The 22,946-nt window shown below is 42.9% G+C and overlaps 1 protein-coding gene across 9 annotated transcripts in view; it reads right to left on the minus strand.

Moving 5' to 3' along the window:
* NSD2 (nuclear receptor binding SET domain protein 2) overlaps nt 1-22,946 on the minus strand; it is an 88,940-nt gene that overhangs the window by 23,532 nt on the left and 42,462 nt on the right. For 6 of the 9 annotated variants that reach the window (XM_023638510.2, XM_070264046.1, XM_070264049.1 and 3 more), the window contains 5 exons: nt 16,695-16,839; nt 15,821-15,898; nt 13,807-13,925; nt 11,467-11,548; nt 9,879-10,003 (listed from right to left, as the gene is read on the minus strand). In XM_023638510.2, the coding sequence (XP_023494278.1) occupies nt 9,879-10,003; nt 11,467-11,548; nt 13,807-13,925; nt 15,821-15,898; nt 16,695-16,839 (549 nt within the window). Of the gene's footprint in view, nt 1-1,390; nt 7,191-9,878; nt 10,004-11,466; nt 11,549-13,806; nt 13,926-15,820; nt 15,899-16,694; nt 16,840-22,946 lie in introns of those variants that run through there. The other 3 variants (XM_023638511.2, XM_070264050.1, XM_023638512.2) reach the window with 2 other exon arrangements.

Below are 22,946 nucleotides of genomic sequence, written 5' to 3' on the forward strand. Positions count from 1 at the left end.
CTGACCATCCTTTCTCCTGGTCCTCCCATCGCCTATTTTCCCCACCAGAGGGGTAAGGTGGGAGAAGGCAAGGTCAAATGAGACGACTCTTTTAAACGTGAGGCTAAGCAAAAGGCCTGGGAGAAAGACAGGGAATCTGTGAGCAAATGAAATGACTCACAGATCGTATTTCATCCATCTCGCCTTCATTCATCAGAGATCATTAAGACTGGGCTAAAAGCTCTGCCTCATCGTTGTACACAGCATTTTCCCTTTACTTGACCAGCAATAATCAATCTTTAAATAGAAATCAATAAATCTTTAATTAGAAATCTTCCTTGTATATCAAATTCAGATGTTTTTCAAAAAAAATACTAAAAACACATTTAGTATTTATCTGATGTTAGGTAAATAAATGTTGAAAATTTTTCAACAGAGCAAAAGTATAAACTACATTTCCTGTACACCTCAATAATCACAAGTAATCATGTTATAAGCTTGCTATTTGCCAGCGAACACAAAGCTAGAAACTGAAATTGGGCCACATTTAAAAAAAACAAAAACAAAAACCAAACCCCACCAGGCAATCCACCCAATTCTGTAGCCTTATCAACAAGCTTTTTCCAGATTTAGCTCACTGAAATTACAGGAAGTAGAAGGAAAAAACCCAATAAACACAGGGAGTTTTGCTCACTTAAAATTGGTTTCAGAGGGTTGACTTCTTTTGAGTGATTTGTTGGCTCTGACTGGAGTCTGTGGCAGGGTGACAGGTGTGTGGGCCCACTGTTCCAGCTTCACTACTCTATGTGTGACACATCCCACAACACAGTATCAAGAGAAAGCAGCCTTTTAAACCTGATTTCCTCACCTTTGCCGGGAAGATGGAAACAGTGTGAATGAACACTAAATTACAGGGGTCTCACATTGTAAGGTTTTGTTACTATGAGGCTGCCCAGATGGAGCCACCGTGGTCCACAGCCCCTCCCTATCAGCTCGCCTCCTGCTACTTTAACATTTACATCCAGAAAGAAGGCAACTTGAAAAAATGCTCTGAGTTCAAACCCCAAATTTAACATGTCCATCAGAGAAGGGGTCACAAATGGAGCTGAAGACTTGGAGGCATGACTGCAGTGGGCGCCAGGGGAGCCCGGGGCATCCGGAAGACCAGCTGCACGCCCGGGCCCTGGCCCCACTCAGAGAGTAACCCACATGGCTGCCCAAGGCCGACCATCTGAGGAGGAACCGAAGCCCAAAGAGAGCCCTCATCACGGGCTCAAGGGGAGAGAGCCCAGTGTCCTGCCCACCAACCCATGTTCTTCCTTCAGCGTGGCTGGAACAAATTTTAAAGCTAAAAAAAAAAAAGGGAGAAAATGCATGGAGAGAAAGACAGAAAACACAGACCAGTCCTGGGTCAAAGGAAGGAACAGCACCTTTTATTTAAGATTTACAGAAAAGTTAGCACGTTTCCACTTGGAGATATTTCCTAAATTAACAAAGTCTATTTTGAGGAAATAAACACTGAATACATATTTTGAATGGAAATATAAATGTTAAAGACACACATGAGGCTCGTTTCCTGATTGGGGTCTAAGATACACATACAGAATACAGACCTTACAATATTACAGTCCATGACACAGATTGCAGGAGATTCCGACTTTCACCCCACCAAACCCCTTCCCAGCAACTGACAGACAACTAGCACACAGTCGGGGGGATCCAACGGCTCTCCGCTGGGCAAACCACCCAAGCGGAGTGGTTTTGCAAGAAGAGCAAAGTAGGCAGGGCACCACACCAGCACGCCTTACTCCAGCTGCAGGCTCCACCTCCATGTGCACCAGGTGACGGTACTTACTCGGAGATGCCGTGTGTGAAAGTGACACATTCACCTGTACAGTCCCAACACAGTCCCAAATCTCAGTCTACGACATCTACGGTCTACTCCATATCCAATAGGATGCATTTGGAAAAAGAAAAATGTAGTAACTGAACGGACACAGACTCTGTCAAGAACTTTCCCGTTGCTTCCCGAATCCAACAAAGCCACGCTTGCAGCACTGATTTCCAAGCAGCTTAGTTCCTGACTTTTCAAAGTTTTCTTGAGTCTGAAAATACTTTTTCTACTCTCTACTCAGTATCGATAGTATCAAATTGCCTGTTTGCCTTAGAAATACATTATTTTATGGGCAGGGAATGCAATCTCCTTCATATATATTACAGGGATTTTTCAAGATGATATTAATGAACATAATGTAACCTAGTGAACACATTTGAACCAACTTCTAGAAACGATGTAACCATTTAGGGTGACTTATGCAAATCCCAGGCAGGTGCTCCTTGCTGTGACTGGAAAGCAGTCCCCTACGCCTCAGATGATGTTATACATAGTGAATTTTTAATTTTTTGACAAAACAAATCCCTTCACAAGTTGAAAACTACATCATTTTTGAAATACAGTTACAGACCTTGAACAATAAATATTTCTATAAACCAACATATTTTCATGTTTAAGTTACTCTTTTGTAAAGGAAGAAATAGATAACTAGAAGTACTTTCACATAGTATTTTGGATTTACAAATGATAAGAATCCTGTGCTCAGCAGATTTAATGAGCTTAAAATCAAAGACTAATCTCGAACAGGTCTTCCAAGCAGGCATCACAGTGAAATAATGGAGTGGAATTAAAATAATTTTTAAATTAGTAATTCAACACCTAAAATACTACAATTCATAACTTTTACTAAAGTGACCCTTCTAGATGACACAGACTAGAACTTTCCTAGCTGCCCCTAAATCCTAGGGCTAGGTCTGAGTTGTTGAGAACACACAAATCTCCAGTTCACACAGCATCGCTGTGCTCACACCCACCTTCTGACCTCGGCAGCTTCTGTGTAGTCCAACAGCCCCAGAAGGTGCCAGCGAGAACCATGCGGCTGCTGCTCCAGATTCAAGGCCAGTTCTCATCACAGGTAAAATGAGTTTCTGAAATGTCCTAACAACCCAACTTTGTCCAAACTGTGTCCTCGGCAGTGGCCATCCCGTAGAGAATGGGCTGTGGCGGGCCAAGGCTGGCCGGCAGCAGGCAACAGACTGTGCTCTGCCTGTCGCAGACTTGAACACAGTAACAAAACTCCTACAGTCGCTTCAGTTAGTATCTGCAGCTAAGCAAACACCCTCCTGCTGGGCCAGGCCACTCCCACCCCCACCCTAGTCATTTCTTGAAGATACCAACATGCCTGAATGGTTAGCATGTTTCAACATATATGCCAAAGAATTATATGCAAAAACCCAACTACATGAGGCCAGAAAAAATTATAAATGTGGATCTAACATGCAACTATGTAGTTACAAGAGCATCTAAGATGACGAGGTCTGGTGGGTTCTTAAACTGACACTGAGTGCCGCTGGCTGTTGGAGGGACGCCCTCGCTGGTGAAAACGCCCCAAAGGGAGCATGCCCCTTACCCAGATGGTACATAGAATAAGATGGATACAATGCATGTAATTTTCCACCTGCTAAGGACAGTCAATTGATTGTCACGGACAGTAACTATTCATTTTAAAAGCATAAAATGCTACAGTTTCACACTAAGTCAAAAGGGCTCTCATCCAGTCTATGTACAAACGTCTACCTAACCAGAACAACCTTAAAAATGAATTTAAAGAGGCTAGATATGTTTGAGAAGCATGTTAAGTTAGAAATCAAATGAACAAGAAATCAAGTAAACTTGCCAAAGATACAGCGATTATATTTTTCATCTACGCTTTCAGACATGAGGGAAGCCTCAGCTTTCGACCGGTCTTCTCGCACACCTCAGGCCCACACGCTGTGTTTATGTAAGTTACCAAAGCATCACTTGCCAAGCACTCTTCTTTCTACTGGACTGGATCAGATGAACGGAGGACTTTATTTAAAAACCCTTATACTGCTATTGAAATGATGAACAAAATCACAACTCAGAGTCTGCCACAGCAAACCCAATGTCCACTCACATCAGGCTTTGGGCCAAGAACAATCTCAAGGGCATTTTTTAATCACTTTAATTTTATACCCTTACATGGATATATTTTTTGCTTTGGGAACTAGATAATTTACAGTCTTACTTTTCTTCTTTTTCAGAAAATTTCAAAGACAGATTCTCAGCAAGTATTAGAGTCACCTGCCATTGGGCAAACATCGGCTCTGCTTTGCCCTCAAGTCTAGCCATTCTCACACACCTTTGGTCACAAATCTTGGGCAAGCAGGTCAGGGCCAAAGAGACTATGAGAGTAACAAACTTGTTACTGACAAGTTTGGTCTCAAGAGTTTTCCTCATTCTTTCTTCTAGTGTATTCAGCTGTTAACATCCCCAACTACATAAACCTCTTGAAATGGCCGTACCCTTGTCCAAATCTCCAATCCCTGAGTACTCCATTTTAAATCTTCCTGTGCACCTGTGTGAACTTTCAATGAAAACCACAGAACCAGGTACATCTGAAGCCGGGGATGACCTTACAGAGATTGTCTTTGAAGTAGGCTAACCTTCCTTGGAGGAGGTGGGACAGATGGACCCCTCCACACACTGCACAGAGCCACCCTTTGCTTTATGTTCATAAGCTTTGCTTCCTTGTCCTGAAACTTCACTTAGGTTTCTTGTTGGTTTTTAGAAACATCCTCTTAAAAATACTGGGGTTATTTTGAGTTGGGAAATATAATGGATACTAAAGCGAGTACTGAGATGCAACCACACCTAAATTCATCACAACTGAAGAACCGACACTTAACTTTTGTATTAACTCTGAAGAAAGGCCACAGGGGAGACAGGAATCTATCTATAGCAGGTGGGCAGTTTAAACGACACACCTACTGCCAACACACGCACTTACTTAAGGTGCTACTCTATTACAGTGGAGTACTTTCATTTTTAGAACAGCTACAACGTAACTTGTGTATATTCAGACAAGTTTTCACCTCTTGCAAATGCCTCATCTTTTATCCTAGAGAGCTCCTTCTCATAGTTACCTCCCCTTACCAGGCACAAATGTCGTATATGGAAGATGGTTTGAAGCAAGTCAATGTGATCATTACAACGATTCTATGTACAGCATAAGCAAAATTCATCTCAATAACAGGCAGTTCAAATGACTTAAGACTAGAATGTACTGGTGTTATCTTGACTTCTTCAGGAAATGAAGGAATTCCATGTTAAATTAGTAGCATAATGAATTTTCGTACTCTTGCAGACAAACTATTGCTCATCCCTGAGCTTTTTCAAAACAGTAGTCCTTTCCACTCACCTCCTTCAGGAAGCCATGGGTGGAGCCTCTCATGAACTCCACTCCTCCACCAGCATCCCTCAGCAAGACCACTACTGGCATTTGGAATAGGACAATCTTGCCATATGTGGGTCTGTCCCTCTCACTGCAGGATGCTAAGTACACCTGCTTCTGCCTGCCTGGTCACCTTCCCAAAATCCCCAGGAGGACGATGCCTCCTCCAGTTGCGAAACACTACATAATGCCCATCCTTGTCCCCCCATCCACCCCTATGTACTCAGCTGATACTAATTTTATACTGCTCTTGTAGGCATACCATCCAGTCATTTTAACAGTTCTCACTTTCATCATAGAGAGGAAAGCACCTATTCGTTGGCTGACTTCTAATGTAGCTATCACATAGCAGTAGCTGGCTGGCCATCTGCTCAAAATCATGACTATAATTTCAAATAAAGTCTCTCAATTCCTGTCAAAGGCCTTTCAAGCTAGAGTCGTTACTTTGGGTGAACATTTCTTGAACTAGGGCCATTTTTGTATCACCTTTTTTCACAGTCTTTAATTTAGTGACTGTTTTTTTTTTGAGAATCCTACATTATTCATGAGCTTTTTCATGTCCTTTAGGAACAGCATGACTTAGACCGTCTTTGAAGCCATAGATCCAATTATTTTTGAGCAGAGCCACCCCACCAGCCCTCAGTCACAGTCCAGTACCCTCAAATGTCACTCAAACCCAGTGTTTGCCACTTCTTGGTTTATTTTATCCCCACGTGCATAATGCAGTCAAGAGGATTGCTTTTCATGCCAAAGCAAAATTTATACTTTTGGATAAAAAGGGAATGATGGTGATTTTATTAATTTTATTGTTATAACCATTATTGTCACAATAGCGAACCACTGAGTCCTTGCAAGGCGCCAGGCACCCTAAGTGTCTTACATGCGTTACATTACTTAATGGTTTAGAACACAAGTATTAGTCAGAAACTTTCATTAAAGGTAAAACACATCTGGAGAGTCTGCTGGGAATGAACCAAGTGCTATTAACATGGTAACATGAATAGCACTCCTTCTGCCTCTATGAGCTGAAGGGCATGTGAGGCCTTTTCCTCATCATGCAAACATGCGGACACCCTGGGGCACAACCCCAGAAGGTCACCCAGATTGAGACATTTAACATGATGGCTGATGTTCTACAAAAGAACTGATGAAGTGGTTGGTGTAAATAACCTGATTATGGTATCCCCTAGATATTAGTCTTTGAATCAAAATAGTAGAGTTAAATGGTTCACAATGATACTGTAAATTATATTTTTTCCTACAAATTTACTATATCTAGTGTCATAGTAAAACTGTTTAGTAAAAAAGGACAGAATCAAAACTCTTCCTGCCTTTTATGTTGGAAATTAGTTTCATATCTACAGTACTGAATACATTCCATTGGCAATGAGAATAGGTGACAAGGACTCCTTTTAATGTGTGCTATTTGTTCTGGTTTTGAAGGTACAGATGCTGACATTTTTCAATAAAAATTCAGTAAGTTATGAACTATAGGAGAAATATGACCTTTAACAAGACTAACCCCTTCAGTAGGGCATCCTTGTCAAAGGTCCAGGACAGCCCCTGATTGAAGGGCATCCTTTCAATTTGAAATCTACATTGATCACTAGAATATGAACGTGTTTCTACTATGAGATGAATGTGATTGGTTAAATGGCCTTGATTAGGTATCTTACCTTGGTCTTAAAATTTGTTATCTGTTTTCTTCATTGTATGTGTTTATTAATACCAGTAAAAACAGATTATCACACATCTTCCATAAAATGATTGTGATAGGAATGTCACTTAGTGTGTACGATGATACCACCTGCAGCAGACATCTTGGAATATTACATCATTTTAAGTGCAGTACAGGGCAGCTGAGTTCAAATCCAACTTGACTGATGTGGGCTCCCATAAAAGCTGTTACCAGTGAAGGCGAAAAAAATAAGAATTTGCTCTACTAAGGGAATAAGAAATGAAGTTACAAAACACTTAAATCACAGTAATTCCTTCACAGGCCTCTGTCATGCAAGTGGGTAATTTTAATCCATCCTCTTCATTAGGGTGATGTAGTATTACGTAATAATTATACTAATATAAATTTTATTTATCACATATACTTTTTTTGAGAAGAATTTAAGCCACCACATGATCAAAATGTCTTAAAATACCAACCAAGTGAAAATTCCTTATTTCAATCAAGGGTAAGGAAGGAAGGCAATACAAACATGCAAAGGGCATGTGACCCAAATTAGGGGCCAGCATGAACCCCCAAACAGCAACTCCCATGGTTGCCTAACTTCCATCAGAATCAAACCCTGTGGTTTACAGGATGAACTTTATAACACTACACTTTACCTCACGCTGAAAGGGATTCAGCATGGTATACACTGTAAACGCATACTGTCATTCAGTAGTTAATACATAATAAGTAAGCCTTTTGGTTCACCTAAAGTGGTTTTAACAAACGGTATAATTCTGTAAAAAATGAACTCTAGTGGAAGATTTATATAAGCCACACAAAAGTGGCCTGATGGAAAAAGCCTAGTAATTTAAATCTTTTTTATAAGGAACAGAATGCACACTAAGTGATCTAAAGGATCTATGTATCACCTTCAAAATGCAGGAAGGTATATGATTTTAATGTAGTTAATATATAATATAAACGTATTTAATAATCTATCCATTTCTGAAGTTATAAAGAATCAAAAATCAATTAACTCTAATATTATAAAACGCTTCATCTGAGTCTTCCTAAGTTCAGAACAAATGTCTAAGCCAGAAGGATTAAACTCACCCTGGTCAAAATGAGTCTCAGGCTATTAGGCATGTCTACCCAATGTATTTCCATATCTGCCCTGCCAGCTGTGCCCTCAGGTGCTACTCTAAATCCAAGCCTTTAACACACACGACTTAGGATCAGGAACAACAGACAAGATTTCAGCAGCCTCAGCGTTTTTCTTTCAATTCTATCTGACAACAGTATAAGTAAAAACTCAACCAAATAAGTGGACCAAAATATGATGCAAGAAAAACTCATTAAAAATGTTTTTAAACAAAAAAGCCAACTTAAGCAAAAGGGTCTGTGGAATTGAAACATCTTATTTTTAGTATTCTTCTTCTTTAGAATTGCAGACCACCTTTCATTTAATTTTTTAGGATACTAATCTGCACTTGGACAAGAAAAAGAGGAAAAATATTTTGTAATAGAATTTGCCTTTTCACGTTTCAATAAGCTTCTAGAAGTTTAGTGAAGAATTCTTACTGCATTTTTTGGGTGTGCCCAAATGTAAGAAACATTTAGTTACCCTCGCATACCAAACTATAAGAAAGCCCCAGTCCCGCACATGTGAGCAGCTCCTCACCACTACTGAGCTGGCTCAAGTCCCTGAAGAAAACCCTACTCAGAGGAGGGCTCTGTATTTGCAAGATCACTGAAGATTCTGAGCAACGAGCTGCAGAGCACTCCACACCTCATCAGATTGCCTGGTCCCTGGGCTTCAGCGAGGGAAGACACCTCACACTGGAAGGCCCATCTCTCGTCTAACAGGAGGAAGCAACTGAGGCTGAGAGAGCAGGAGAAGGCCCAGTCCTCACCAGGGATCATGGCAGAGACGAGGTCAGAAGTGCCACCTGCTGACCCAACAGGGTGAGGAGTCTATCCACTCCCTGCCTTACTACCCTGTTGCAAAAAAGCCCAACGTTAGCATCTCCTCATAAATATTCTAAAAACAGGACTCATGTTGCCAAAGAGAAAAAGAGAATCACAGGGAACAAAATAACTAGGAATTAAAACCTGAAAATAAGTTTCTTGGGCAATCACTGAAATCAGGAAAACAAAACTCCCTCTGGACAAAAAAGTGTCCTCCCTGCATTCTGAGGCTCATGTTTGTTTTGTTTTTAGGAATGGCAAAGACTTTAGATTTGATGATGAAGTCTAGATGTCTTCAAACAATGATGGTAATAGCCTCAAATAGCTATTATTTTGTTATTATATATTTTGCAAGTCCAGAAAATAGGAGTCATTTTACCATGGTAGTTCTGACTCACTTCAACACTCAAGTATCTAAGAATATGCCAGAATTTAAAAGATCAAAGCCACGGAACATATAAGGAGGTTCCTCCGTGAGCCTAGGTCCAGAAGCCACAGGACTCCGGTATAGCATGTGAGCCACCCTTCATCCCACCTAGGGTGAGTGCACAATGACCAGAGTCAGCTCAAATGACACAGTGTGTCATATGAAGACCAAAGCGGACTTAGTTTCGTGTGAAAAATTACAACATGAGAGCTAAATAGAACACAGCATTTTTAAGACAGATTTCGAGAACAATTAAATGCGTCAATAATAAAGTATATCCACGTACATTTATACATACACTGTGTGCATGTGTGTATATTTATATTTGAAGTGCTCATATAGACTAAAATAGTGATTTTTTCCATTTCATGACTTTTACATAGTTGAGAGAACCTAAAACTCACCTACATTTCTGGAGAACACCAATGTTATGCTTATTAAGTCTGACCTTTACTCACGCTTCAACATGGGTAACTAAGTGGCCTTCATACGAACGCCATGGTTATCATTATTATTATTATTATTTTACCTCATTCTCAGTTAAGGATGCAGAAGGAGATGAACTTTTGCTAAACGCAAGAGCTGAAGACGCTGCTGCAGAAGCCCGATTTCGTTTCTTCAGTGGTTTGCATGCGTCAGACAGATGTTTCGTTGCTGTAAAATAATTTTGGTTTACAAAGTAAATTTGAAATCTTAAACCCTCAATGTCTTTACTGTTTTAAAATTACTCCTCTAATAAATGAAGTTCTAAAGATGAACCTCCTGGGCTCCTTTGTCATACTAAGGGCTTAGCTCCTCATTGTGGAAAAATCTGAATGTAAACAAAGGCAGACAAACTATACAATGAACTCCAATGCCCTCGCTGCCTGGTCCCCAAAACCATTAGCATAGGGCCGCCACGGCTCCATCCATACCTGGGTCCCCTCCCCCTGCCAGGTTCTTCTGAAGCAAATCACAAATATCATTTCACTCATAAAAAGTTCAGTACATATCTCTAAAACATAAGGTTTTACATATAACCATAATACTACTATCATACTTAAATGTAACAATCCCTTTATATCATCAAATATCCACTCAGTGTTCATAATCCTCACAAATGTCTTTTTAAGTTTGTTTTTTTTTTTTTTTTTTTGAGGAAGATTAGCCCTGAGCTAACTACTGCCGATCCTCCTCTTTTTTCTGAGGAAGACTGGCCCTGAGCTAACATCTGTGCCCATCTTCCTCTACTTTATACGTGGGATGCCTACCACAGCATGGCTTTTGCCAAGCGGTGCCATGTCCGCACCCGGGATCCGAACTGGCGAACCCCAGGCTGCTGAGAAGTGGAACGTGTGAACTTAACCGCTGCGCCACTGGGCCAGCCCCTGTTTAATTGATTTTTAAAAACCCGTACACACCTCATGCAAAACAAGGAAAATAGAGCCATTTGCAATCTTCATGTACTCATTCTCCCCTGAATATTTTTTTCCTTTCTCATTAAGAGTTGGAGATGGTAAGCTTTCTTTTAACAAACTACCAGACAGATACATCAAACAGATAATTGATGAAAGTTAAAAGACAGCCTGACTCTCCTTTCCATTGCTTTGACAGTTATTTTTCACAAACATTTAAACTAGTTTCTTCAACACGTCAAACAGAAAACTAGCCATTATTTTTACTTTTAGCTAATATACACAAAGAATCAGATACTGAAAATTGGTGGAATTTATAGCAACAAATTGGTGCCATCAAGTAAGAAACCTGGATATTTCTGATTTAAATCACTTCGCTAGTATAATTTTAAACTGAAAACAATAAAGCCAAGTAGAAATCAGTAGAAAAGTAACTTCAATAAAATTTAGCTGAATCATTAAAACAATTTACACATTAAAGATGTTTATTTAATTGCATGAGCACCTCCTTTCCACCTCCTCCTTTAGGTTCTAGCATAACTGTCAATTCCTCTGAAGTCTCCCTGGATCCCAGCCCAGCCTCCCCATGACACTCTCAGCTCTACCCCCACCTCCACTGGAAAGGAGGCTCCGTGAGGACAGGCTCAGGCCTTCCTGCTCAACCCCAGCCCAGCCCAGAGCACCTGGAAGGAGCTGAGAAGGAAGGAGCACGGGCCACATTACCTGCCTGGCTCTTCAGCGAGGAGGCTGCCTCTATGGCCTTGCAAGAGCTTGTTCGGGCTGTTTTGTCAGTGATCATCTCTCTCTGTTATTAAAAAAAAAAAAGAAGAGGAGAACGAGGGAAAAAGAAAGAAAGGAAAAAAATCTGATGTGAACTAACAAGGCTTGCTGAAAAGTCGCACGACAGAACTTCTTCCTTTGGAAACGCGTTCCCAAGTCATCGCGGCTGCCCAACCTTACCTGTCTTCTACAGTTGCAACCCATTCTCCCCTGCCCACCCCCAACCCCACTCTAGCATCTGCTGGGGCGGCTGACGGTGCCATACCAAACCTGACTTAAGTCACGTTGTTGAGATACCTTAAATGAGTTGTATTCAATATGCTACCTAAACTTTTCTCTGAATTCAAAGTGGAGCGTGAATTAGAGGAAATGGATCCTTCTACTCTTGAGGTTGCTCAGTCCAGTTCAAGTGGAGCTTCATTAAGTTAGTGCCAAGATCACCACTCTAACTCACTATACTGAGGATTTCCAATTCTCAGACAAGCTCTAGATAAAACTCCCAAAGATCATCAATTAACCACATTTCACAACTGAGAAAAACAGCAAAAAAAAGAGGGGGGGGGCGGAGATCATGAACATTTTGTCTAGAGCTCAGAATTTGAATAACATAGTTGAAAATAAGCTCTCAATAGCACTGTGGCAGTGCTACCTCATTCAATCTGCCACCCCAGGAGCCCAAGTTCCTGCACTCAAAGCCCACACCCCACACCTGCCCAGGACAGGGCAGGTAGAACAGGACTCCAGCAGGGGCAGTCACAGGACTGTGGACAAGGTAGCAGGTGCACAGCACCTGGAATGGTACCTGGCACAGAAAAGTGCTCGATGCATATTAGGAATTATACATTATATGGCTTACTCAGGTTTATAAAAACCAAACCAGAGGAGCCACTTCTACTCTTTTTATCATGTTATTTCCTGAGCTGTTAATAAAAACATTTTTACCTAGCTACTTAATGTGAATGTTGTTGTTTCAAATGTCTAGGGCCACACATTTTTTTTAGGTAAATTGTTTATAAAAATATTTCAAAGCAACCAATGTCAGTATGATTGCCAGTAAAGGACTGTTTTAGTAGTAGGAGGCCAGAGGAGATATAAAGATGTGCTTCCAGGTAACTTCAAACATTAGTGACTCAAAGTGAATTTTACCTAGCTCATTGCTGGACACTTGATCACTAACAACTTGACCTGACAGGTGCCGTGAAAGAATGCTTTGTCGGCCAGGAAAATGGGGCAGAGCCTGGCCTGCCTGCTCCCCTTAACTGCAAATATGGCCTTAAAGAAATAAGATAATATGGTGGCCACATATTTACACTTTAGCAATATATGAGATTTATTTTCCCTTCTTCAAAGTAAAACAAAACAATAAAAAGAGCAACTTCTTAATTCAGATGAGTAAAAGACAGTATGAACCTTTACTCAAAATCATAAATCAGAGTACAACTATTGTGTCAGAACTTTTATTAAATAAATATAAACTCGAATATAAGATACAAAGTCTATTTAAACTCTCAGTTCATGAAGAAGTTAACTCGATGTCTGAGATGGTTTAAATAAGTAGAAGTGCACCGTCATTAAGCACACGCTAGAGCTCACATCTTCCACATGCATGAGTGCCATACGCCAGACAGAATAATCCACTGCTCCTTTGGATACAAGGACCTTGGTCAGTTTCACTTTCCTCCAGGTACCAGGCAAACTCTGCCCCTTGACATATGCTGGAATATGCTAGAACGCTAAGGCTCTGGGGCTGCCTTTATATAAACAGGCCTACACAGCCTGCTTAGTATTCCCATTAAGTAAACAATAATATGAATTACTAATAAATTGAATGAGTGCATAAAATCTATTTTCAATGCCTTTAATGGATTTTTTTTAACTTTTCACTGAAGTACAACCTACATCTCTAATAAATTTTGATGTTTTCACGACAACTCATTATTTACACACTGAATAAGAAGCCCTACAGATAAGAGTCATTTTTAGTATACAACTTTGTTGAATCTAAACATGAAGTATTACTCAAACTGGATGTTTTTCTTTGATAGACAAGTATCAGAAGTTTGTGTTAAAGTCCCCAGCAGATAAAAACTGGCTCTCTTCAGTGGCCTTCTCAAAGGAGTTTCAGAGAAAAGCCAGCCTTACTACATTTGGAATGGTATCCACTGAGCACAACCCAGGAAGAACCACCAGGAGTGCCTCCTGCATCCTGTCTGCAGGGAAACACGGCCATTACAGTCACATAGCACGCGTCCCTCCACCCAGGAAAAACCCGGGCACAATTACCTTCCGAAGACCCTGCTTGTCGGTCCTGAGTCTTTTCCTGGGTGCATCCTCAACTTCAACGTCCTCTGTTGGGTCCTGTGTCCTCTTTGTGTGGTTTCTTTTTTTCCCATTTAAGTTACCTTGGAATGGGGATGGGGGAAACTTACATGAAAAACACTCTACAAGCCGCCCTCCAAAGCACTGAGCACCTACCCAGGGCATTCAATGTGCAAATCCAGCCCACGATGGGTTTCCTGTAATCCTGTTGATTTCCAGGGCATAGGTATTATAGATCAAATCTCTCCGCATTTTGCAAATTGCAAGGGACCACTTCCTATAACATCAAATACTGGAAATCCTTATCTAATCTAGGGATTATTATATTGGTATTTGTCATAATTATATTTTAATGTACTATAGTGTTAAATTTAAATGTGACCAGTATTTTTAAAAAATCCTTTACTTACTAATATTCAAAGACTAGTGGAATTTAAGTTGAACTTTGAAAAAATATACAACTTGCTACTTTTTATACATTTCCTTAAAGAAGTATCTTGAGTAGCAATACTACATTTGTATCTGCAAATTAAAGGCTTTCTACATGTTTGCTTAACTGTGCCATGTATTAGGTGTTCCCAGGAATATCAACTAATCCAAGATTTAAGGTGTCCAAACAGTACTGACCTAGGAAAATAAGACGTAAGATAAGAGTGCAAATTCTAGAGAGATGATTAATTTAAACATGCCAATGTTTATTTTGAATACAAATCCAGTATTTCCATTTGCATAACTGCTGTACAGAGAGGTTCAGGGTTTATTCCTGGACTGTTCATCAAACATCTTGTGGGAGGACAGTGTCATCCTCAAATCTTACTACTTGGTGGGACAGAGCACACCAGCCAGGAGTGCTCAGCTCTGTAGCGTCCAGCAGTGCCTTGGGAGAAGGTGCAGGTCATCCCACCCAAGGCTGACATGCACACAGGGCACTGCCTCAGGTCGAGGCCTGGTATTGCTAGAGAAGAGCCAAGCACTGGCCCTCACACCAGTCTCAGACTGACATGAGCCAGCCTGGCGACCGGCCTTCACTAAGCTCCATTCCTGGCCACGGTACCATGGGCTGGACACAAGGGAATACCAGGACGAGGCCTGCAGAGCGGTGGGCAATGAGATCTGCTCAGCTATTGCCTGAGTATAACCACTACAGGGCACAGCCTGACTTGCCAGAACCTCCTCAATCAGGTTCGCCCCTCATCAGCATGTGTTCACTAAGCTACAGACACCTGCCTGCAGCAACTGTTACCCAGTGCCTCGTCTTCCCACAGGTGAGGTTAAGTCACAGCCCTTTACATAAGGACCTCCCCCTATACTAGAGAGAGACCACAGTCGTTTTTCACAGAAATGAGCAATATGGGCATCTGTTTGAACTCCTAACAGTGAGACAAGGGGGACAGCTGACACCACAGACATGGCCCATCATCTTGGCTGTTAGCACTGGGGGCCCTGAAAGGGAGAGTTAAAGGGCATCCAGAGAGAAGCACACACCTGACACACACTGAGGGCAGAAATTGACCCCTGTCGTCCTCCTGTCTACTAATTACTCAGTGACAGTCCAAAATGACAAAATGTGACACACAATCAAATTCACACTTACTCTTCAAAGATAAGTTGAATCTGGCTTCAGGAAAACCTTTCTCATTCTTAAATACGCCAGTCACTGAAAAGGGATACTTTTCTAGATTTAGCGTACTGATGAAGAGTCAGGTGAACTTTTGCCTTTTAAAGAAAATACACAAGTCCTAAACATCCTCACTATTCTAAATCATAGTATTTGTAATGAACACTGAACAAATTGAATAAAATTCAATATTAATATAATCAGATAGTTGATGTGAAGATCTAGAAAGCCCTAAAATCAAGATGGAAACATCTGTGAACAAAACAGAAAGGTTATACGGTACGTGCGCAATTACAGTCAAATATACACAGTGCTGATCTAGAAGCACAAGCTAGTACACATAATGCAAATTGCAATTACTTCTGGGTCTCGGTCTCCTTTTAGGTGAGTCTTGAAACACTTTACGTTTGGCCTCTCCAAAACTCTTCAATGATGAACCTTGAGAGATACAGAATTTTTTTGTATTTTAAATCGATACCCAAATATGTCACACTTATTTTTACATTAAAAATGTCAGTTTTCCACAAAATGTGTGTCCAAGCACGCACAGACGACAAATCTGACCATTGTTACACATTTTCTCCAAAGCTTACAATGTTAAGTCTCCCTTCTCTTGCCATTGCCCAAAGCAAAGTAGCACTTTTTGTTTTTTAAACTGAAGGCCTAAGAAGAACCAGAAGGCACCCACATTTAAGGTCAGTCCACAGTCACCCTCCTCACCCTGCGAGCTTTCAAGCAAACAGGCCAGGAATGCCCCCTCCCCAGGTCCAGAGCCTCCAGCCCGCAGAGGTGAACCCCTCGTGAGGTGCAGGCATAGCCTCAGCCAGGAGGGCAACCTCAGTCGGGTACACAGGCCTGAAGTCTGACCCTACCACGTCACGTAAGCCTGGAGTACTAGAGACCGCCTGGGCTCCCTTCCTTCTGGCATCCTCCCTCACACCACCCCATCGACTGCAGAGACTAGAGCGCCCACTCCACTTGGGCAGAAGAGCGAGGGACCCGCAGGCCAGACAGAGGATCACACGGAACAGCTCTCATGACAACGAGTGAGGAAATGCAGACAGCAGAGGTTGCTTTATTGTGACCACACGCACTCTGGTTGCTGGCACAAGCACCACAGCTCAGAGCTGGGGAGAGCGGACACGCTTCCCTACAGTCCCAAGACCGGAGCTCGGTCTGCTACACTACACACATCACACCTAGGCAGAGTACACTAGCACAGCTTTACGTTTACCAGAGTCTTCTTCAGACTGGGAAGAGGCCACTAGGGCAAACTTTGTGTTATAGCGCGCTTTCTGTTTCTCATTGAGCATGTTCCACTGGGATCCAAGCAACTCTTCAATCTCCTCACTGGAGGCATCTGGGTGCTCAGCAACAACCTGTGAACATAGGAAAGGGTGAGGTAAGAAAGCCAAAAACCTAGAACTAAAAATCCAATGCACAGACCTACAGAACTCAGCATGTTGCATTTTTACTCCCACATCATGGAACTATGTCCTGTAAAAGCTTCAAAGAAAAATAGTGCTAGGGGACAGCCCAGTGGCGCAGCAGTTAAGTGCGCACATTCCACTTGAGCAGCCCGGGGTTCATCAGTTCGGATCCCAGGTGCGGACATGGCACCGGTTGGCAAGCCATGCTGTGATAGGTGTCACACATATAAAGTAGAGGAAGATGAGCACAGATGTTAGCTCGGGGCCAGTCTTCCTCAGCAAAAAGAGGAGGATTGGCAGCGGATGTTAGCTCAGGGCTAATCTTCCTCAAAAAAAAAAAAAGAAGAAGAAAAATAGTGCTTAACTGATGCTGTAACTCACTGAAAACTCATAAATGAATATAGCACTGGTAAAAACAAAAAACTAAACTGTATTTATGTAGATGCAGGAAATGATAAATGGTAAGAGAAAAAAATACTCTTTTCCAAAATCACTAAATTATCAGTAAGTTACAATTTTCTAGGCATCCTTGAAAAATCAGTAGTAGGAAAAGTCCTATAGAAACACTACCTCTAAACATGGAGGTGAGGTCTTGCCTTGGTTTTCTCATTGGCCATAGCACCCACACTCCTCTTTCAGGTACACACTTGGAAGGATGGCAAAGGTGGTATGCCAAGGAGTGCCCCCTGACCTCTGTCATAGTCCAGGCCAGCACACAAAGACAATCACTCTGCACAGCCAAGACACAGAGGTTCCCTGGCCCTCCAGCCACTATCAGGGCTGCCAGCATCAGCACCCTGGGAGCATGCTAGAAATGCAGACTCTCAGGCCCTATCCCAGATCTGCCAACCAGAAACCTGCATTTTCACAAGGTCTCCAGGTGATTCACATTCACATTAAAGTCTGACTAGCGGGTCCTCAGCCTTGGCTGCACACTGTAATAACCAGGGGAGTTTTCAAACCCATGGTGTTCAGGTCCCACCCAAGACCAATTCAATTCACTGGGCCTGGCATCAGTACTTTAATGGTTTCCCATGGGTTTCTAATGTGCACCTGAGTTTGAGAGCCATCAACAGCAGAGGTCCAGAGGTCAACAAACTATGGCTTGCAGGCCAAATCTGACCCACCACCTGTGTTTGTATGGCTTATGAACTAAAAATCGATTTTACATTTTTAAACGGTTAAAAGTAACAAGAATATTTCATAGCACATAAAAATTATAGGAAATTCAAATACTAGTCCAGAAATAAAGTTTTATTGGAACTCAGAGACAGGCGTTCATTTACATGTTTCCTATGGCTGTTTTCATGCTAAAACAGCAAAGTTGAGGAATCGCAACAGAGACTTCATTGTTCTCAACGTCCTTTCAAAAAAGGTTTGCCAACTGGTTCAGAGCACTAGCCAGCTTGCTTTTGAGCAGACCCTAGGTTCAAACTTGGCTCCTCCACTCAGCAGCTTCATGAACTTGGGTAAGTTAAGGTACTGTCTCCACTTCTCTCTGTGACACAGGGGCAGTAACACTTCACCTGGCAGTGGTAAGGAATCAACGGGTTAATGCCGGCTGGTTAGTATTACCACTTAGATCTACCACCTGCCCAGCCAACATAGGTAACCTCTGCCCCAAAACACAAACCCTTATGCACAATGTGGTTATCACAGCTTCTTATAGCCTCCTGTGTCCCCTGCACCTCACCATGTCCTCCTTGGCCCTGCTGGACACCGGCACATCACCAACTCCTGCCCACCCTCAGAGCTCAGGGTAGATGCCTTTCCAGGCAAGGGTGAGCGACACCTCACAGAAACACCCAGCCCGGCTCTGTCCTCCCATCACAAGGACATTTTCTGCAATCTGAAGTCCAAATCTGACCTCCTGCACTCCATCGGGTGTTCTTCTCAGCATCCCTCGTGAGTCGTCATGTTTCTTACTGTCACCACTCCCACCTCACCGCTGCCTGGGCATATCCAGCCCCACACACACCTGCTTCCTCCTCTCAAATTGGGGCACCCTCCCCTCTTGGCCCAGTAGGGCTCTATCCTGCCTGTCTGCCTGCCTGCCACCCCACTCTTCATTAGAGGTGAGCTCACCAGCCCCCAACACTTCAAGCACCAACGGTCTCAGACCTTCACACAGCAAAGGTTTTTGTGCTGAGTTTCAGATTCACAGGGCACTTGCCTTGTAGAACTCTCTACCTGGAGATTCCTCAAGATTAGCACATTCATTTGTGGACCTGCTGCCCTCCTCAGTCACCCACTCCAGACTACAATGTCCTCAATCATGATGAATCATAACAGCATTCACAGCTGATTCATCAAACAAGACTCTTTGACTCTCCCTTGAGGCCATCCTTCCTGTTGCACGTAAATCCATGTCAGGCTGGCCAGCTCCACTCCAGAACATCCTCATATCTGCCCACCTCCACCCAAACTGCCATGGTTTCAGCAACCAGTCCCATGGCTCTTGGGGCTGTCCATCCATCTGCTGACATTCCCATCCCAAAAGGTCTCCCTCCTGCAACCAGAGGGACCACAGCCCAGCCCACACCTTGGATAGATCCCTGCCACTCGGCAAGGCTTTCTATGGCCCCCATCACCCAGAGCCCATTCTCTTCCTACTTTGTCACTCCTGCAGCAACTCTGCATGTAAGCTACACAATGGACAGTCCCCAGCAGGCTGTGGACACAGCAGGCTCTACCTCTTACCACTTCCACAGGTTACACACTCTCCCTGAAACATTCTCCTCCACCAGGCTGACTTTCAGGCATCCTTTTAAGTTTCAGATACAATGTTGCTTTCATTCATTCATTCAAGCACTGCTGGTGCTAAGGACAGGAGACAAAACAGTAACAGCAGCCAGCATCCTGCCCCATGGTCCTCACTTTCTGGGGGAATCACCCATTCATTTTTCATCTCCTCACCATATACCGTGTACTCCAAGGAGGCCGAGGAAGTGTCTGCATTATCATCTTAGGTTAATAAAGCAATGGCTGCTCATCAAAGTCTACAGGTTTCATAATGACGCAGCACTGTACAACTGTTACAAGTTCTAAACACACACACATGTGCATATACACGCATGCACAATTAGGGTCAGGTCCCAATTCTACTTCCTGCTTGTGTCATCTCACTGGTCAAGGAGAGTGGCTTTACATCTTTGAGCTCACTCTAGCCAGCTATAAGACAGGGATAATTTATGCCAACCTCAAAAGACCATTATGAGAAATGAATACAATTTTTCATGATAACATACTGGCAACATATCCGACATATGGTAAACGCTCAATAGTGGCTACTTTTACATTTCTAATAAACTATTTCAGACATACAAAAAATACAGAAAACCAAATACCCATAAGCCCACATAGCTGACTAAAATATTACCAGTATAATCCAAGACTCTATGTACTCCTCAGAGATTGCACTCCCTTCCCTCATCCCACAGGCCACCTCACACATCTTTTGAGAGCTTTGTGTCACTTTTTAGACTTCTCAGAAGAATGCTGAAGTTGCCGTCCTCTAAGATGGCCCCCATGAGCCTCGACACCTAGTACTCATGCCTCCCTACTGAACAGCACTTCCAGTGTGGCCAAGATACGATGTAGACATAGTGGCATATGACCTCCATAAAAGACATCTGCCCTGCCCTCGGCTCACCTGCTCTGGGGGAAAGCAGCCTGCATGTTGTGAGGGCACTCCAGCAGCCCCATGGAGTGGGCCACATGACAAGGAACTGAGGCAGCCTGCAGGCACTATATGACTGCAGCACCTTGGAAGAAGATCCTCCCACCCCGGCCAAGCCTTTGGATGATTCAGCCCCAGCCAACATCTTAACTGTGACCTCTCGAGAAACCCTTAGGCAAAACCACCTGGCTAAACTGCTCCCAAATTTCTGACCCATAGAAACTATAAGATAATCGATGCATGTTGTTTTAAGCCACTAAGTTTTGAGGTAACTTATTATGCAACAATAGATAACTGATACAAATGAATACACAAAAAACTGAGACACAAAGCATTGGTTCAACTCTAACAGATCTATAAAAATTAGGGTCAGGGAAGGTTGAAAAGATTCTTTAAAAATTGGAAACTGAGGCCGAAAACATCTGCTAATGAAATTGCTACTAACTCTGGGGTCTTTGGTAAACATTTCCTGTGTTCAAGTTTACTGTTCCGACTCTTCTGGTGGGGAACCTCCTCCAGCTGCTCTCAGTTCCTCGCATGCAACCAAAATAAGGGCACTACACTGACTACTGCCAGGGTTGTCCACCCTCTCCCCTACTTAGGTTCACAGCAGTGGGCCTCCATACCCACTGTGGACTTCGTCTTCCAGAACACTCCTCACCTGCCCCTAGTCCAGCCCCTTTAGCTATATTCCAGGAATATCACAAAATATACTTATGAGCTGTACATCTAAACTAAGCCTGACAAAGACTAACCAGCAAAACATGTTAATGAAGAACTCAGCCCATTTCAAGAAGCATAATACTCTTCTTCATTTGCAAGAAGGAAGCTAGAAATTGACCTTAAAAAAAGTCAGCAAGTGGGGGCCAGGCCCGTGGCCGAGTGGTTAAGTTCGTGCGTTCTGCTTCGGCGGCCCAGGGTTTCTCCAGTTCGAATCCTGGGTGCAGACATGGCACCGCTCATCAAGCCATGCTGAGGCGGCATCCCACATGCCACAACTAGAAGGACCCACAACTACAAATACACAACTATGTACTGGGGGGCTTTGGGAGAAAAAGGAAAAATAAAAACTTAAAAAAAAAAAGTCTGCAAGTGTCAACCAAATGTCCTGAATAACCACAGTTTTCCATCTAGCGACCCTAGAAAAGGAGGGTTCAGGAAGCACAGGGAAGGCTCCATCCAACTCTGTCCCTCAAGGGCTGGCCACTGATTAATCAATTAACCACCAAACAAAAACCCTCCTTGGGTGCACCACCACTCCCCAAAAAAGAAAAAACCACCTAGCAAGACCCAGATTATCCTACAGGGTAGGATCGGGAGCAGCTTCCTCTTCAAGTCTAGAATTACCTGTTACGCAACCAGCACAAACATACTTGTAATAACAACAAAGGAAATGAAACAGTTAAAGAACATCCTAGTAGTCACTACTTATCTGACAACACATAATTACTTAAAACCAACCAGCACCCAAACCCAGCTGAGAGGGAAGGGGCTCAGGCGCCTCATTCCCCACAGGGACCAGGTATGCACAGGGCAGGGCGTTTGTCTCTAATGCAGAACAGAACTTTAATTGTGCATCTTCAGTTTGGTTTTTGCATTTAGTATGATGCCAGTGGCAAAACTGTGCAGCATGGGCTCTGGAGGGATGCTCAGAGCCAGACGAGCTGTGGCGTGAGCTTCAAAGGATCCAGGGCAACAGCAATGCTCCGAGTGCAGAGCACTCAACATGTGCCGGCCTTCAGGGCACAGCTTGTCAAGCAGTCTCTGGAGTGATAGGCTTGTTTGTTCTTGGTCCATTTCTTAGTGCTAAAAGGGTCGTCTGAGAGCAAGCTGGGTCCCCCAAAGCAAAAAAAGTAGTCTTTGGGAAGTGGTTTGAATTCTCAGGTACCCACTTTACTTCTATAATTTCAAACAAATGGGGAGACCAGAGAGAAACAGACTAGAACAGGCCAGAGTATGGCTGGCTGGGCAGTTCTCATCTGTCATAGCCTTGCCCTGCTTCCAAAGTCTGAGAGTGTGCAGCTCCTCACCAGGTGTGATGGGAACCCAGCTGTCAAATCCAGGTGGTGTACATTCAGAGCTTACCACTCACACTCTCACCCACGGCAGGTCCAATGCAGTAACTGTCCATACTGCTCAGTGCTCTGCACCATTTCAAATCCAACAGTGGCCATAGCTCCTCCACCAGGTGTCAACATCTCCCTGGGGTAGACCTCAAAGCTCCTGGACAGAGATAGGTACCTTCACAGCTACAGATTCACTCTTTTTGGATGGATATAGGTAGACAGGAAGGCAAACTAAATAGCGGGTATGTTGTACTTTTCAAACTTCATATAAGTTATAGGAGCTAGATATCTTTAGTAACTTGTTTTCCTCT

Source organism: Equus caballus, chromosome 3 (genome assembly GCF_041296265.1).
Source record: "Equus caballus isolate H_3958 breed thoroughbred chromosome 3, TB-T2T, whole genome shotgun sequence".
Classification (NCBI taxonomy): Eukaryota; Metazoa; Chordata; class Mammalia; order Perissodactyla; family Equidae; genus Equus; species Equus caballus.